At 52.9% G+C, this 18511-nt stretch overlaps 1 protein-coding gene across 1 annotated transcript; it reads left to right on the forward strand.

The window, feature by feature from the left end:
* The first annotated feature begins 2329 nt into the window (after positions 1-2329).
* On the forward strand, positions 2330-18161 carry TFAP2E (transcription factor AP-2 epsilon). The gene is made up of 7 exons (XM_055402261.2): positions 2330-2489; positions 2789-3265; positions 3834-3885; positions 13619-13841; positions 15358-15476; positions 15986-16127; positions 17879-18161. The coding sequence occupies exons 1-7, from the start codon at positions 2463-2465 to the stop codon at positions 18159-18161; spliced, it is 1323 nt and encodes a 440-aa protein (XP_055258236.1). The 5' UTR covers positions 2330-2462.
* The last annotated feature ends 350 nt before the right edge of the window (positions 18162-18511 follow it).

Below are 18511 nucleotides of genomic sequence, written 5' to 3' on the forward strand. Positions count from 1 at the left end.
AACTGAGATCAGAGAGGAAAGGGGGCTTGCTCAAAATCACACAGTTCATCAGAGTCAGGACTAAATTCTAGGCACCGGAGTCTAAGGCAATACAGAAGAGCGATTCTGAACACAGAAAGAGGCTAGAGGCAGACTGCTCCAGCTCTGCCACTTAACTAGCTCCTTGACCTTGGGCAAGTCATGCTGCTTCTATGTATCTCACTTATCTCACCTGAGAATAGGGGTGATAAGGGTTTCTATCTCATAGGGCTGTTGTGAGCATTAACTAACTCAATATTCATCAAGTATCTAGCATAGAGTCTGACATAGTATGTAATAAGTTGTGATTACTTCTATTCAAACCTAGACGCATATTAAAAAGCAGAGACGTCACTTTGCCTACAAAGGTCTGTATAGTCAAAGCTATGGTTTTTCCAGTAGTCATGTACAGACGTGAGAGTTGGACCATAAAGAAAGCTGAGCACTGATGCTTTCAAACAGTGGTGCTGGAGAATACTCTTGAGAGTCCCTTGGACAGCAAGGAGATCCAGTCAATCCTAAAGGAAATCAACCCCGAATATTCACTGGAAGGACTGATGCTGAAGCTCCAATACTTTGGCCACCTGATGTGAAGAGCTGACTAATTGAAAAAGAACCTGATGCTGGGAAAGATTGAGGGCAGGAGGGAGAAGTGGGTGATAGAGGATGAGATGGTTGGATGGAATCATCCATACAATGGACATGAGTTTGAGCAAATTCCAGGAGATAGCGAAGGACAGGGAAACCTGGCGTGCTACAGTTCATGCAGTTGAGGAGTCAGACATGAGTTAGTAACTGAACAACATTTCTACTCTGCCCTGGTCGGAGTATCTTCTTGCCATTTTTTTTTCTTTTTTTAAAAACACTGTTGGCAGTGCCACGTGGCATGTGGAATTTAAGTTCCCCAACTAGGGATGTAACCCACACCCCCTGCCATGGAAGCACAAAGCCTTAACCACTGGACTGCCAGGGAAGATCCTGACATTTTTTTTAACACCTTCCATCTGCTTTCTTAACTCTCATTCCCCTTACCGTTTCTCTCCTTTTGTCGTTCAGTCCTAAGTCATGTCTGACTCTGTGACCCCATGGACTGTAGCACACCAAGATTCCCTGCCCTTCATTATCTCCTGGAGTTTGCTCACACTCACGTTCATGGAGTCTGTGATGCTATCTAACCATCTCATCATTTGCTGCCCCCTCTCATTTCCCTTTCTTTCATTCTTGTCCCTATTCCTCAGGAAGGAAAGGCTGGGATTTGAAGTAAAGCAAAAGTGACTGCAGAGACTGAACGTGCCTGACAGCCAGCGGGGGCCTGTCCTGGTAACACGCAAACACACAGCCTGTGCATGCTATGCGTATGAATGCGAAGATGGCACCCGGTCCGCATGCTGTCAGCTACAGCTTCACGCAGCATCCTCTGGGGATGACCCAGCCACGCTCAATCAGCCCAGGACCTCAAGACTTCAGAAATACCTTGAACCCTACTCAGCTACCCTTGAACTCACGCCCAATCCCAGTGCCAGGCAACTCTCTGCGCAGTCAGTGTCTCCAGCGTCCTCAGACCCGGGCTAGGTATTGGGAGTTACCCGCTGGGGGAAGCCTGAACGAAGTAAGCACCCTCAGAGGGGTTTTTATCCAGAAACATGCAGAGAGGCTATGATGGCCCCCAACTCACACACACACACACACACACACGCACAGACTCATACGCCGACATATGTTTGCACAGGAGCCAGTGGGCTTGAGTCTGCAGCTCACAAACCTCTTCCACTTTCAGGACTGCCCACCTCAACCATATGGGGTAGAGTGGTTAGAGAAAGGACTGATACCCATCTTACAGACTAGCAAGCTAAGGACGAGGAAGGGTAGTGCTTTGCTCCAAAGGCAAAGATGGGGCAGAACCAAAGCAAACTAAGGCCCTTGTGTCCCAACCTCGAATTCTTCTCTTTCGAGGTAGCTGGGAGCTTCGAGCCTAGAAGGCGCTCAGACCAGCGCGGATTGGAACCACGACTCTATCCTCTCCAGGGGGGTCGCGCCAAAGCCACGCCTCCTCTTGAGCAGTCACTGGGGAGCGGAGAGAAAGCGGCCCTAGCGTGTCTCTTTAATGCGCGCCCCCGGAGGCCCCGCGCGCCCCCGCCACTATAACTGGAGTGCATGGAGCAAGCTACCTTCAGAGGAAGAAGGGCGGGCGCTGGGCACCCGTTGACCGACTTTTCCAAGTGCGATCAGCTCCCGTCCGACCCACATCCCGCCCCCATGGACCCGCCCGGGGGCACCCACTGCTGAGGACCAGATGCCTGGCGGGCTCCGGGCTGGGTTGCACCCCGCCACCGCACAGTGACCGCCCGCGGGTCCTGCAGGCTCCGCGCACCTCTTCCCGCCGCGCTCGCCGTCGGGCGAGGGCTCCGCCGCCGCCACGCCTCGCGCCCCGCGCTGCCCGCCCCATGCTGGTGCACACTTACTCCGCCATGGTGAGTAGTCTCGGGCGTGGGACGCGCCCGGCCGGGGATCGGGCAGCCTGGGTGCTGGGCCTTCCGTTCCGAGCCTCCCACTCCAACGAAATCTCGGATGGAGGGGGCCACAGCGACTGCGCCCGCGGAGAACCGTGAGCATGGGACTGTCTCCAGTCCAAGGTTCGCGCGCCCACGGGTCGTTCAGAGATAGACCTCGGGCCTCGGGAGCGGGCAGGACCGCAGCCGGCCCCTTGGGAGATGAGGAGGGTCCTTTCAGTTGCCGCTGGATCGCCTGACGCGCCCCTTTCCTTCCCCAGGAGCGCCCCGACGGGCTGGGCGCAGCGGCCGGCGGGGCCCGCCTGCCGTCACTGCCCCAGGCGGCCTACGGGCCGGCGCCTCCGCTGTGCCACACGCCCACCACCGCCGACTTCCAGCCGCCCTACTTCCCGCCGCCCTACCCGCAGCCGCCGCTGCCCTACGGCCAGGCGCCCGACGCCGCCGCCGCCTTTCCCCACCTGACCGGGGACCCGTACGGCGGCCTGGCGCCCCTGGCGCAGCCGCAGCCTCCGCAGGCCGCCTGGGCCGCGCCCCGCGCCGCCGCCCGCGCCCACGACGAGCCGCCCGGGCTGCTGGCGCCGCCCGCCCGCGCCCTGGGCCTCGACCCGCGCCGCGACTACGCCGCCGCTGCTGTGCCGCGGCTCCTGCAAGGCCTGACCGAGGGCGCGCACGGCCTGGCCGACGCGCCCCTCGGCCTCCCCGGGCTGGCGGCCCCGCCGGGCCTGGAGGAGCTGCAGGTGAGGCCCGAACGGTCCGGGATGGGCCAGCATCCGCTGCGGTGACTTAGGACCTGGCGGGCGGCAAAGAGTGGCCAGTGCAGGAGCCCGCCCGACTTTTCTCCCAGCCTACCGAGGATGCGCCCTCTGTCCTGAGTTGGACGCTGCCTGGCCTTTCAGGCGGCCTGGCCCTGAGTCCGTGAACCTGGGGTCTGGGTGGCGGCCACCCTTCGCCGAGTAGATGGACAGGGGCTGAACCACTTTGTCCCTTCCTCTGGGCAATGTAGGGCATCTATGCCCAATCCTGGTCTACTGGGGTAGCCTGTGCCTGGAGAGAACAGAGGCGGAGCAATTGCCTGAGGTTCAAAATTCCCTCTTTGAACTGCCCGGCGAGGTTCCCAGGGCTCCAACTCGGCCGCAAATGCTGGAGCGCCGGTGAATCCTGGTCCTGCCCGAGGCCGCCGCAGGCGACGGGTGGGGCGGGTGGGGCGGAGCAGGCAGTAGGAGGACCGGGGACAGCAGGGCCTTGGGAAGCGACAAGAGACTAGAGTCTATGAGCATCCTTACCACTACCTTGTCCTATTTGCAGGCCATGGACGAGCCGGGAATGAGCCTCCTAGACCAGTCGGTGATCAAGAAAGGTAAGGACGAATGGCGTGCCTCTGCCAGGGCAGAACTGGGCGAGATGGTGCAAGCCCTGGCACACAGACCCAACGTCTTCCCTATGGCGCGTCCCTCATGTGCATCGCCGAGCTCGGTGGCCACCGGTCACTCTTTCTGGCCCAGTAGAGGGGCTGCGGAGGCTGCAAGCCTGGGCAGCTGGGGTGGATGGTGAATTGGCCCCAGAGCCTACCAGCCCGGGTGCCCTGGGAGCCCTACCATTCTCACTTAGCTACCCTGGTGGCCAAGCCTGTGCAGGGGCCTGGCCTCTCCCTACCAAGGGGGAGGGCACACTTTTAGATCTAGAGTTAATTTGCAGAACAAGTTAAACCACTTCCCTGTTTCCTAAGAGGTGGTAATAGGGGTGCTATTCCCATGGATGTCGTTAAATGATTTCCACTTTACGGAGCCTTACCATTTCCAGGTTCTTTCTGCCCCTCCCTTCCCAGCAGGGCCTCGGAGCCTTGTGGTTTCCCTAGGGAATTTTTTCTCCACTGGGGAGCCTCTTTCAGTGTTCAGGATGAGGGAGCGGGTCTGTGAAGAATGTGTCAGGCTGTGTGCAGGAGGGTCAGGGCCTGATGTTGGTGTCTATGTGAGTTTGCAGTCCTGTACATGTCTAAAATATTCCTTCCCTAGGTGTCTTTCTAGTATTTCTTGGTGTCTCTTGCTGTTGAGTGTGTAATGTGTGTCCATCATGTTGGTGTAGTTTCCATGCTTTTGGGGGTCAGGGTCCCTGTTGTGTCCAGGAACTTGCTTTTTCGCACTGAGGCTCTGTAAGCATGGCGAGTTGCTCCCTGTTTATTTTCGGAGTGTTTGTGTCTCTCTGCCCTAGTAAAATCCAGGGGTTTGAGATCTGCCCTCCACTGGATCTTGGGACCTGTGAGTTCTGATGGTGACAGAGAAAGGTGAAAAGACAGAGACTCGGGAAGCTCAGGCATCCAACAGGCTCCTTGAATTTGGGGAGGGGGCGGTGAAGAGAGGAATATGGGGGCACAGACAAGCCCACAGTGCCCAGGGCAGGCGCAAGTTGTTTTTCAAACCAGTGAGTTCAAGTCTGGGCTCAGTCTGCCCTCCCAGAGAGCATGTGGGGTGGGGAGGGACAGGGAGTGGGGTGGAGAGGGACAGGGCGCGAGGCGGGACTTGGATTTCCAAGACTTGGGGCTGGGGAGTTAGCTGGACCACCTGGAGTATGTGTGGGGAAAGATGAGGGGATAGCCCACCCAGAACTTGGGGGAAGGGGGCACCAGGTACTGGGGCTGTGTTACCTGGAGGTAGGGGTTTGGGGAGGCTGCCTGGAGTCCCAGCAGAGGTGTGTGGTCAGAGCCAGGTCTTTGCTAGCGGCCACTGCCTTGCTTTAGTGAATTTTTCCGAAACCGACGGAAGGAAGAACTCATCTCCAGTGGCAAGGGCCTGCTGCGGGTTTGCGTCCACCTGGAGATGGTCAGTTCCCAGTTCCTGACTCCTGCCTGGACTCGGTGGGTTAGGGGGGCCTAGACTCACTGACTCCCTGGGGGAGGTGCATGCGTGTTAAATCAATTCAGTCGGGTTCAACTCTTTACAACCCTATGGACTGTAGCCCATCACACTCTTCTATCCATGGGATTCTCCAGGCAAGAATACTGGAGGGGGTTGCTGTGCCCTTCTCCAGGGGATCTTCCTGACCCAGGGATCAAACCCATGTCTCTTACATCTTCTGCATTGGCAGGCGGGTTCTTTACCAGTAGCGCCACCTGGGGATTTCTGCTTTGGGGAAGGGTAGGAAAACCAGCTGGGCCTCTGAGTACCTTAAACCCCAGTCCCCTGCTCAGAGCCAGGACAAGAGACTGGCTACAAAGAGGAACTAAAACTTCCTAAAACTCCAAGCCCCAAACTTCCATAAATTCTGGGTCCTACGGGTGCTTGAGGATCCCCCAAGCAGTCCCAGGAACACAGGGAGTGAGGCCAGGATTCGCGAGTGTTTCCGCTGACTCCGGCGGGTGCACGATGGTTGTGGGCGCCCGTGCTGTGCGGGATGTAGCCGTCGCGGGCGCGCACACCTGCCCGACTGCAGTGTCAGCCCGTGGGTGGCACGGCGACCTGAGTTAGGGACTGCACGCTGGGAGCCCCAACCTGGTCGGAGAGTCACAGCCCGGGGCAGTGCCGCAAAGGGGGAGGGTCGAGAGCTGGATCTCCTAAATGAAGGAAGAGGCGGGTTCTGGTTCCCAAGCGGCGAACTTGGCCTTTGACTGGCGGCCGGCGCAGCTGGACTTTGGGGAGGAGACGGAGTTCGTGCTGCACTTTGCAGCTTTGCAACCAGGCAGGCAGAGCCCATCTGCGATGTTGGGCCTCGGAGAGCGCTCGCACGGGCCACCTAGCCGTGGCCACGCAGGTGGCCCAATTGAAGCCCTGCGTCCTGGAGCCTCCACGCCCCACACAGCGGGTGATTGTCGTTTGCGCCCTCCGCAGTCACTGAGGGACTCCCGCCACGCCGCCAGCCACGTGGGCGCAGTTGGTTAGCTTCTTTCTTCGCCCTCGGGTCTTTCCGAAGGCTTGGGGAGCCCCGGTCCCGTCCTGAAGTCCTCTGGCACTTGCCAGGAGCGATGGAGGACCGTCGCACTCCTGGATTTACAGAAAGTCCTGGAGTTACAGAATTATGGAAAACCGTGATAGAAACTCGTTCTTGGCTAGCTGCAGCAAAGACTTCATTCCTCCAGCTCCTCCTGGCCCTGGCGGGAGGAGCAGCAGTGTCAGGGGCGGCTGGGGTCCTGGATGTGAAAGGGAGGCAGCCCCAGCCTTACCCCAGAAACAGCCTTCCTACTTGGTGGACGCCTCGGGCCTCCACTTTGACCGTGAGTCAGGGAAGGCCAGCCAGGGGAGGGGCGGCCAGGCCCCGCCCCACCACACACCTGCAGGTTGGCAGCCCCTGGCAGCCAGAGCTGCTGTGCCGCAGCGATGGCAGATGGGGCTGATGCTGAGCCGAAGGGAAGCGGGGAGCCCTCAATTTTCTACCCACATTTGTCACTTTCAGTTTTGCGACCTGTTGTAGGGGCACAGAAATGGGGCAGGACTGCCCAGAGAGACAGACGGGGACAGAAATGTCTGCAGTGAGCCGGTTTGTACAGGTCCTAGTGGGAGCTCAAAAGGCGAGGGGTGAGTGCCTGAAGTTGAAACATTAGCATGAGGCTCAGTAGGTGTTAGGGAGGTTTGTTGAATGAATGACTGACAGGGTTTGAAGTCTGAGTGCATTCGAAGAGGTCGTGTACAAATGGCCGAGCTACCTTCACCCCACCGGGCGTGGCATGTACATGTGCCCTCTCTTTGGAAAGCCAACAGGTTTAAAAAAGGTTAAACGTCTCTGTGGATTTCCGACCACACAGTCACAGCTGGAGGGGAGTGGTATGGGGTTGAGAACTGAGATGTTCCTCCTTCCCTCCAAGGAGAGTGAGTAGTTGCTGAACTACAGGTGGGGAAATCCCTTGCTGGGCTCTGTTGTCCACACTCAGGACAGGGGCTGATGTAAACAGTCACCGTTTTTCCTCTGCTCTCCCTGGCTCTGGGGAAGGAAAAGGGGAATGGGGAGTTTCTGGGCTTCAGAGGAGGGCCAGGATTGGGGTGAAATAAATGAGGAACTCACTTGAAGCAAGATTGGGAGCTCAGTAATCAAGATAAATAATGTATCTTAGTGCAATACTTTAAAATTTTTTGAATGCAAAATATATCCACAATACACAGGATACCAGAATTTTACACAAAGATGGAATCTGACTCTCACTTCTACAATCCTACCTCACTTGCCTCCCAGGCTACCGTTGGCCACAGCATGAGACTAAAAACCCAGTGCAAATGAACTGTGGACTCTGCCTCAGGGCAGCGTAGCACACACAGGACAGTGAAGGGTATGAGTGATAGTTAAAAGCATGGGAGAAGAGAATGATGGGGGTGCGGATTAAGAGGCAGATTTGCTAGGTACAGAATAAGCTACAAGGACAACACGACACAGGAAACATAGCCATTATTTTATAACTATAAATAGAATATAGCTTTAAAAATTGTGAATTGTTGTACCCATGCATATTATGTAATATTGTACATTAACTATATCTCAATTAAAAGAAATTAAATTTGAAATAAAAGAAACCCTCCAGGAACTTCCCTGGTGGTCCAGTGGTTAAGACTTCGAGCTCCCAATACAGAAGGCATGAGTTTGATCCCTGGTTGGGGAGCTAAGATCACACAAGCCGCATGATTCAGCCAAGAAATTAAAAATTTAAAAAAGAAACCCTCTAGCAGTTGGTGAGATGAAACTTAACCAGCAGGTCCCACTGGGGAAGGTGAGGGAACTCAAGTGGGCTGGGAGGAGGGTCAGGATCCCACCTGTCTGCTTTCCTCCTGCTGTCCCTCTCCCCACAGGCTTTGGATTGGTGGTACCCTAAGTGTGGTCTAAGGAGCCACATGCGTCAAATCCCCAGTGAGTGCTTGTTCAAGAAAATAAAGATTTCCTGGGCACCATCTCACATCTACTGAATGAAAATCCCTGGAAATATGGCCCTGGGAATTCATTTTTTTAAACTGATTGATTGAAGTAAAATTTACATACCTGAAGTTCACCCATTGGAAGAGTACAATTCAAAGATTTTTAGTACACTTATAGAGTTGTGTAACCATTACCACAGACTGTTTTAAGGCATTTCCAACACCTCCCCCCCAAATTTCTCTATTCTCGTTTGTAATTTATTCCCACTCCAAGCTTTAGGCAACCACTGATCTGCTTTCTGTCTATATATTTGCATATACTGGACATATTATATAAATGAAACACATATATAACATGCCAACTTTTGCATCTAGCTTCTTGTACTTATAATATTTTTGAGGTTCATCTGTGTTGTAGATTTATTAGTAGGTCATCCCTTTTTATTGCTTAGTAGTACTCCATTGTATGGATGTAACACATTTTGTTTATTCGTTCATCAGTTGATGGACTCTGGGTTTGTTTCCACTTTTTGGCTAGCATGAATAATACTGCTGTGATCATTCACAATGCTGCTGTGATCATTCACAATGCATCTTTGTGTGGACATGTTTTCACTGCTTTTGAATTCCTAGGAGTGGAATTGCGGGATTTTTATGAGTTTGTCTTTAATTTTTTAAAGAAACTCCCAAGCTGTTTTCTAAAGCAGCTGTACTATTTTACATTCCTACCCAATAGATGTGAGGATTCCAGTTTCTTCACATTGTCATCCGCACTAGATATGTCTGTCTGTTTGATTATAACCTTCCTGGTGAGTATCTCAGTATATTTTAAATTTGCATTTACTTAATCACTAGTGATGTTGAGCTCTTTCTCATATGCTTACTAGCCACTCATATGCTTACTAGCCACTCATATCTCATTTTTAGTGAAACATCTATTTACATGTTTTGAATATTCTCTACTTGGGTTATTTATCTTACTATTGAATTATAGGAATTCATATATTCTGGATCCACATCCTTGATAAGATATAGGATTTGCAGATATCTTATTCAAGTGTATTTCATTGATTTTTGAAAAGAGACTCTTGCTTTTATTTATTTATTTGGCCACGTGGAGGCCTCAGTTGCGTCACATGGGGTCTTCACTGGGTCATGCGGGGTCTTTTGTTGTGGCGCATGGACTCTAGCTGTGGCACGCAGGCTCACTTATTGTGGCGCATGGGCCCAGTTGCTCTGCCGCATGGGGGATCCTAATTCTCCAACCAGGGATCAAACCCACATCTCCTGCATTGCAAGGCAGATTCCCAACCTCAGGACCACCAGGGAAGCCCCTCATTTTCTTAATAGTGTCTTTTCACGTGCAAAAGTCTTTTAATTTGATGAAATCCAGTTTCATGATTTTCTTTTATGGATCATGTTTTGGTGTTGTATGAGGAATTCTTTGCCCAATCCAAGGTCAGTAAGGCTTTTCTCCTGTATTTTATTCTAGAAAGAATTGCAGTTTTAACCAGCTTTCTGAGCATCTGTGGCACACTCCCCAGAGTCAGTGGTCAGAACATATCTCCCACCTGTGGGCAGAGTGTGTGGACTTGTGGTGTGTGTGTGTGAGTCTTGTCTTTGGGCGTGTGTACATGTGAATGGCTTCTGCGTGCATGACCGGGGGACACCATGAGTAGACCACTTCAGCTTCCGGACTCACTATGGTATGGGAGACAGATGCCAGTGTCCCTGCCTTGCAATCTGTGCTAGTTAATGCGCACCTTTATGACTGCTCTTTCCCCAGGCCACCTGATTCCCTGCCTGACCCTGGCTTCGCACCCATCATTTTTGAAGGAAGAAGCTCTGAGGGGAAAGATACAGACAAGTTGGGGGAAGAGGGGGAAGCAACAAAGTCCTTAATTCATGCACACAAACGCGTGTCCGCCTGTCTTGCTCTGCACTCGCTGCACCTGTGTCTGCATAAATCCGGCGTACACTCTCTGTTTAAATAGATCAACAGTAGCAAAAGCACCTGCAGATATCCTTATGTACATTGCTGCATTCCTGCAACACTGGGGAAGGGCAGAGCCTGTGTGTACAGAGCTGGGGCTCGCTGTTTGTTGTTAAGTGTACGCATGCACAGGTTCACCCTCATTGCTGTATAGCAGGGCATGTAGCTTTTATGTTTAGACATTTGTGTGACACGTGTGCTCACATATGTCCCTGTTTGCACATGCACAAACGGCTTCATCCAGCTTCGGTCTCTCTCCTGGTACAGAGCCTGGCCTCGGGGGTCTCTAGATTATAAAAGCTGGACGGAGGAGGCTGCTGGGGGAGAGAAGAATTTTCTATTCTTCTGACTATTCCCTCTGCCTACAAGTCATGGGCGACCGGACAGTCTCTTTGTCCTTCTTGTTAATTTATTAATTTATAATTTTATTTTTTAAAGTCAAACTTGAGGTATAATTTACATATAGTACAGTTCACCCTTTTAAAATGTGCATTTCTATGAATTTTTTTTAAAACTAAGTTTTTATTTGACTGTGGTGAGTCTTAGTTGTGGGACATGAAATCTTAGACCTTTGTTGCAGCATACGAGATTGCACATGGGATCTAGTTCTTAGCCACTGGACCACCAAGGATGTCCCTAAACTTTTGAATCAGTTGCCAATGTTTAAAAATCCAGGGAATTCCCTGACAGTCCAGAGGTTAGGATTCCATGCTTCCATTGCATGGGGTGTGGGTTCAATCCCTGGTCAGGGCACTAAGTTCCCATTAGCTGCACAGTGCAGTGAAAAAATAATAATCTGGAGATATCACCTAGAAACCGCAAATTCTGGTCTTACCAGCAAAAACAAACCAAACCAAAAACCTGAACAAGCTAAGAGTTCTGGCAATGTTGGTGTGTCCTACGTGGTAACACTCTCCCATATCCACTTACTTCTATTAACTGCGGCGCTTCCCGCTTTGAAGTCTACAACTGTGCTGTCCACTGTAGGATCCACTGGCCACGTGTGGCTATAGAGCACTTGAAATGTGGCTAGTGCAAATTAAGATGGTTTGTAAGTATAAAATATGTGTTGAGTTTTGAAGACCAAGTACAAGAAAATAATGTAAAATAGCTCATTCATAATTTTCAAAGTATTGATTATATGACTCAGTGATAATATTTTTATTTATCGGGGTAAGTAAAATATATTAAAATTAGTCTTAATGTGTTTCTCACTTTTTAAAAATGGGGCTTCTGGAAAATATAAATTTATGTGGCTCAGAGTGTATTGATCTTGGACAGTGTGGTTGAGAGCCTAAAGGGCAGATGGAGGATCAGGCAAGGCAGGTAGGGAGGGCTGGACCACAAGCTAGGTCCCACTTTTTAAAGAAAATTTGGCCACACTGTGCAGCATGTGGGATCTTAGTTTCCTGACCACGGATGGATCCATGTCCTCTGCATTGGCAGGCAGATTCTTAATCACTGGACCACCAAGGAAGTCCCAAGAAGGGCGCTATGACAGTTACGGTCATCATCAGAGGCCAGGACCCATCTCTGTTCCTTATTGCTGAGCCAGCTTAACTGTTAATACTTTGAACTTTCAGTTTCTTTATCTTGAAATGGGGATAGAAAATACTCCACGGACCTGTTAATGTGAAGCCCTTGGTATGTGGTTGACACTCGCTGGAGAGTAGGCAGCATCATTCTGCTCAGCTGTGGAGCGAGAATTTCATTCTCAGGCACTGATGAGTTCTAGGCTGTGGAGTGATGGGTGTTTCAGAAAGATCCCCCTGGAGCAGGGGCTGTGCAGAAATTCAGGTGGGAAGTGAGTGCCCCTCCATACCTGTGGCTGCATCCAGGCACGTGGAGAAAAGCCCTAGGCCACGGTGATGGGTGGGATGGGGTGGGAGAGGGCGGTGTGGGGGGCCTCCTTGAGGTTTCTGGCTGGGTGAAGGCAGGGAGGTTTTCAGTGCACATTCAGAGAGGGGAAAGCTGGAGGGGCTCTGTCAGGCCAGGGACTGGGCCAGCCTGCTTACCTCTGCCTTCCCGAGGCTTAGCACAGTTCCCCGCACACTGGTGCTCAGCGAACATTTTGCCAGATGACTGGAGGGCCAAGTGCCGCCTTTGAGACCACAGTCCAGGGCTTACTACTGGTGCTAATTCTATCAGCTACATGATTTCAGGCACATTATTTCCCCTCTCTGGGCTTCAGTCTCTCATCTGTAAAATGGGGATAATAAATGTAGCCTCTCGTTCTGAGATTCAGTGAGGTTATTGGTAGAAGCACATGGTATATAGTATAGTGAGTGCTCATTGACTCTTGGCCTCAGGATCGCCACCTGATACCCCCTCCCCAAACACAGAAAGCCTGCCTTTTCTACTGAGGCTCTCACTTCTTCGAAAGAAGAAAAGCCCAAGGGGAAACAAGTGCCTCAGTCGTTCTCCCCTCCCCCTGAGGCTTAGCAGGAGATTGGAGGTTAGACTGCAGGAAGAACTTTCTTTTAGAGCCAAGAGTGTCCAAATGCGTGTTAAAAAATAAACTTCTCAGATTCCCTTCCCTGCCCTTCATAGATATTAGTACAAAATTAGAGAATATTGGGGGAGGGAACGATAGGGGATGTCTCTTTATTCCTGGACTCCTTGAGTGTCCCAGAGTACTTAGTGGGAAGAGGGCCAGGGTTGGGGGCCTAATGGGGCCATAACCTCCCTGTCCGTGGAATGGGGGAGTCCAAAGCCCCCAAGCCTTTCACTGACCTGAGATGGTCGGGGAGACATGGGGATTACAGGTGAGTGGGAGCAGGGAATCGGGGACTCCTTTTGATTGCATAGATCTGGCTGGGCCCTGCTGCAGTGACCCAGGAATCCAGTCTCCAGCTCACATTCAATTTCCTTATTTCCAGCACCCTCTGTGGTCACGCATGCCCAAATTCCCAAGACTGCTGAGGCTGTTGGATTTTTAACAGGGAACCAGCCTGACCCAATGAAGGGAGTCGGGGTTCCAGAGCCAGAGAACTTTGAGTTTCATTTCCACCACCCATTGGCTGAGTGAACCTGAGTGAGTCACGTTAACCTCATCATGCTTCAGTGTCTTCCCTTGTAAAGCAGGGTTAGGAGGACCTCCTTCTGGAAGGTGCTGGGACGCTCAGCTGTGTGTGTGCACAGCTTGTGAGCGCGGTGCCAGTACGCAGCTGGTGCCTCGGCAGCGTGCTCGCATCCCAGCCATCTAGTGCCCGTGCCCCGTGGCCCCCTGCTCAGTGTTGTCTCTCTTTGCTGTCGCTTCTGCTCCGCAGTCCCCATCCCCTCCAAAGCCAGCAGCCTTTCGGCCCTCTCCTTGGCCAAAGACAGCTTGGTTGGCGGCATCACGAACCCCAGTGAGGTCTTCTGCTCCGTGCCCGGCCGGCTCTCTCTGCTCAGCTCGACGTCCAAGTACAAGGTGACGGTGGGGGAGGTCCAGCGGCGACTCTCACCTCCCGAGTGCCTCAATGCCTCTCTCCTGGGTGGTGTCCTTCGCAGGTAGGAAGGCCAGCCCACAGCTCCCTGCCCCGGGTCAAGGCTAAAACCTGTGGTCCTTTCAGACTTTCTCAGGGGTGTGGAGAGGGGACAGCCCCACCCCAGGACACACAGGGTCATCTCCACCTCAGTCTCCCAGGAGTATTATGCATGCTCTCTGGTCAGGCCTACATCCTTGGCAGCTCCCATGGGTCTGCAGGCTGTCGGGTCAGGGGTAGAGAAGAGCCTGGGTACCAAGAAGGGATGCAGGACTCACCCACATTGGGCACGATGGACAAGGCTGGGTTAGGGGAAAGGACAGCCCCTACCCCACCCAGAAAAAGGATCCCCAGGACTTAAGGCCCATTCCCTGTGTCAGTTATAGGCCTGTCTGGTGTGTGTGTTCTGGGCAGGGAGCATGGGGTCCATGGTTTGTCTTCATAATCCGGTCTGTCTCTGTGTATGTCCTTGGGCCGGGGTAGGTACTTCTGCTTCAGGACTGACTTGTGATGTATTTGAGGATAGTGTTTGTGTGCACGCTTGCATGTGTGTTTGTATGTGTATGTGGTGTAGGGAGTGGACAGGAGTGTGTGTTTCCATGGGTGTGAGTTTCCTGTGTTACTTTCAGTGGGATGTGTTGGTTAGAGTACGTTCTACTCTGTGTTTCTGTGAGTATATGCTTACATTTGTATGGGGCTTCCCAGGTGGTGCAGTGGTAAAGAGTCCCCCTGCAAAGCAGGAGGGTTCAGTCCCTGGGTCAGGAAGATTCCCTGGAGTAGGAAATGGCAACCCACTCTAGTATTCTTGCCTGGAGAATTCCATGGACAGAGGAGCCTGGTGGGCTACAGTGCATGGGGGTCGCAAAGTCGGACACGACTGAGTGACTGAGCACGCGCCCTTGGGTAGGAGCTGCATTTGTGCAGGTGTGGGAATATTCCCTTATTCCTGGTCTCTGAGCATCCCAGAGTGGCTTGTATGAGTCCGTGGGTGCCTGCACAAATGTCCCTGGACTCCTGACTTGGTGTGGACAGGTGTTTCTGTGTCCTGGATCTCTGAGACTGTGTGTCTGTCTCTGTGGGTGTGCGTGTCTCTGTTCTTGGCACTCAGTGCGTTTCATCTGTGTGTGTGCCTGTGTGCCCCGGGCAGCTGTGTGTGTAACAATGTCTCCCATGTATCTCTCTGTGCTTCCCATTTGTCTCTGGGCATGCACGTCCCTGGTAGCTGTGCTGATGTACACAGGTGGGAGAACGAACCCTGAGATGCTAGTCCATCCTGCCCCACCTTGGGCTGTCCCTGCTATTGGGAGGATTAGGGAGAAATGAGGGGGTTCCTGAAGTTGGGTGTAGGGCCCCCTTTCCCACTGTGGCTGCAAACCCAGTGAGATTAGGAAGAGATTGGGATCGGGCAGGTGGAGACCCCAGCGTGTCCCCAGGGCCAGACCCAAGCCTCAGCAGGGTTGGTGGAAGCAGCGAGGCCCTGTTGGCTCACTGAGCACATATGATTCTTCATAGTGTGTGTGTCTCTCTGTGTGCACGTCCAGGGCCAAGTCCAAGAATGGAGGCCGGTGCCTGCGCGAACGGCTGGAGAAGATTGGGCTCAACCTGCCAGCTGGCCGTCGCAAGGCCGCCAACGTGACCCTGCTGACTTCGCTAGTAGAGGGTGAGGCCCGAGGGGTCACCTGCCACCACCCAGTATGACTGCGTGTGACTGTCTCGGATGCAGGAGGGTGTGTTTAGTCACATGTGTGTTCTGTGTGCACCATATGTAAGGGGTGTGTGTGAAACACGTGTACAGTCTTTACGTGTATATGCAGCACACAGGTGCATGTGCTGGGCAGTAGAGTGTGTGTGTGTGTGTGTGTGTGTGGAAGAGTGGCCAGTGTTTGAATGTCATAGAGATGAGGGGGTTAGAGTCCCCTCCCTGGAGGTTGGTGACTCTGAGCTGTCATCTTGAGTTCATGAACTCAGCTCCCACCCCTGAGCTCAGAGACCTTCCAAGAAGGGAGGGCAGTGGGGTTGCAAGGAGAGCTGAGAGGGGAATCGGAAGAAACATATAGAAGCAGAATGGAGGACAGCTCTGGGCAGGGGTTGGAGGGTCCAGGCTGTGCTCCAGGCCCAGAGGTACACCTGGCTGTCATGCCATCTCATCTCTGCCTCCCCTCCCCCTAGGAGAGGCCGTACACCTGGCCCGAGACTTTGGCTACGTCTGTGAGACCGAATTCCCAGCCAAGGCAGCTGCCGAGTACCTGTGCCGACAGCATGCTGACCCCGGGGAGCTGCATGGCCGCAAGAGCATGCTGCTGGCTGCCAAGTGAGTGAGGGCACCGTGCACAGGCTGCCGTGGGTGCCAGACACGGGCACATATGAGTGCAAGGCACAAACCCAGGCACCAGGCGCGGGCACAGTGGGCACCACGTGTACCTGTGATGGACACAGGGTGCATGATCCACTGCACGTGTGACAGGGCGCATGTGGACGTGTGAGCACATCTGAGTTCTGTATGTCACAAACACAGTGTCAGCACAGGCTGACACAGGAGCCCAGGTGTGGGTGCCACGCCCCCCTGGCACCACCAGCCCCAGTCCCATCGTGGGCCTGAGGGTCTCTAGCCTTGCACCCCATGCCTGAGCCTTGCCAATCAGCCCCTCTGCTCCTGTGACCTCCATCAGGGCACCCAGCCAGGCCCCTATGTTGACCCTACTTTGTCCTTACTTCACACCTGACCCCTCTGCAAGTCTGACGGACGCCCCCCTCACCCCACCCACATGCCCCTTCAACGCTGGTCTCCTAGTCTCACTCCTGGCCATTCACCCCAGCGCCCCTCTGCTCCCCCAGCCGTCCTGCCCTGCACAGGCACTGATGTCTACCCAAGAGCCTTCAATGGCTCCCACTGTTACTGCATTGATTTTCAAACTAGGTTCTATTGGGACGCTGCAGGGCCTGTGTAATGAACTGATGTTTGATGAAGATTTAGTTTCTAGGAAGGGCTCCCTTGCAAGAGCAGACAGACACAGGGCAGTTTGAAAACCACCATTCTGTAAAGTCCAGACTCCTTTGAGGACCCCCATAATGTGGTCTGCACTGACTCCACCTACTCCACCTGACACTCTTGCTCCCTCCTTGCCCTCCCATTCTTGGGTTTGCTCTTCCGCTTAGAATGACATTCAGTCCTTCCACCTAAGGCAGTTCTTCATATCACAACTCCAGCCTCCCTTCTTCACAGTTCCCTCAAGTGCACTAGGCAGAAATGGACTCACAGACTCATGGGACTGCCATGACTCATGGGGCCTTTGAGACTGTTCATATCGGAGCTGGAGAAACGTGTCTAGGGCAGGACCCACCTCACTCATTAATCAGCTAACTCACCAAGCCCTTCCTGGATCCCAGTCATGTCTAAGATGCTGACTGGGTTCCTTGGTGGTGCAAAGGGAAGACACAAGTGGTTCTCCTGCCTGAAGTGGACGCAGGATGCATAGAGAAATGAAAGATGGCTGCAGAATGGAGTTGGATTCAACTTCCAGCCTAGTCACTTGGACAGATGATCTAATCGTCAGAAACTAACAAGTTTCCTCTTCCATGTGACAGGGATAACAATGCAGATTTGTTGTGAGATTAAGTGAGCTGATATAGACAGTGTGCTTGGCACAGAATCCAGGCCTCAATTCATATTCACTGCTAGCTATTATTTCAGTTATTTAAGGCAGATTCTGGATTGTTCCCCAATAATTTCATAAACAAAGCTCTTGAAGCGCTGGCTGTTTTGGGTGCAGGTCGGGGTAGGAGAGAGAATCAAGGAAAGTTTCCTGGACAAGGCAGGAATTGAGCTGGACTTGGAATGTGGGCACAATATCCACAGGAAAAGAAATTGTAGGGTATTGGCATGTGCTGTTTATTAGCTGTGTGATATTGGGCAAGTCAGTTACCATCTCTGAACCTTCGTTTACTTTTCTGCAACATGGGTATGATCATCGTTTGTAGACTGTTGGGTCAGCGTCATATATGTGATATCCAGTTGGACTCAGACCTCTGTCCTCTAACCTCTGACCCTCCTTCCCCAACCAGGCAGATCTGTAAAGAGTTTGCAGACTTGATGGCGCAGGACCGTTCACCGCTGGGCAACACTCGCCCAGCGCTCATCCTGGAGCCCGGAGTGCAGAGCTGTCTGACACACTTCAGCCTTATCACCCATGGTTTCGGCGGGCCCGCCATCTGTGCTGCCCTCACTGCCTTCCAGAACTACTTACTGGAGTCACTCAAGGGGCTGGACAAGATGTTTCTAAGCAGTGCAGGCAGTGGGCATGGTGACACCAAGGTGTCAGAGAAGGATGCCAAACATCGGAAGTAACTGCTTGCCCCACCCCATCCCTAAGGGGCTCCCAAGATCTGAAATGAGGTCTTTCGTCCTGGGGGGTGGGCCTGAAAGCATTCAAAGATGGGGCTGGAGTCAGATCAGAAAAAGAACATTCCTCCAGAAACCCATGAGTTAGGGGTCTGGGTTGGAAAAAGGGGAAGTGGCCTCTTGTGCTGTGTTGATAAGTTGAGCACCCAGGTGTTTGCCTCCTGTGTGCAATTTTCTGACCCTTGACTGCTGAGAAGGGCTTGAAGAGGAGGTTGGCACAGAAAAGCCTGGTTCTGGGGGCCAGTGCTGCCCATTAGGGTGCCTGGGCAGTGATGGGTGCCCCTAGGGGCCAAGGC

The sequence above is a fragment of the Moschus berezovskii genome, chromosome 4, assembly GCF_049115385.1.
Source record: "Moschus berezovskii isolate FMDL1 chromosome 4, NW_MosBer_1.0, whole genome shotgun sequence".
Classification (NCBI taxonomy): domain Eukaryota; kingdom Metazoa; phylum Chordata; class Mammalia; order Artiodactyla; family Moschidae; genus Moschus; species Moschus berezovskii.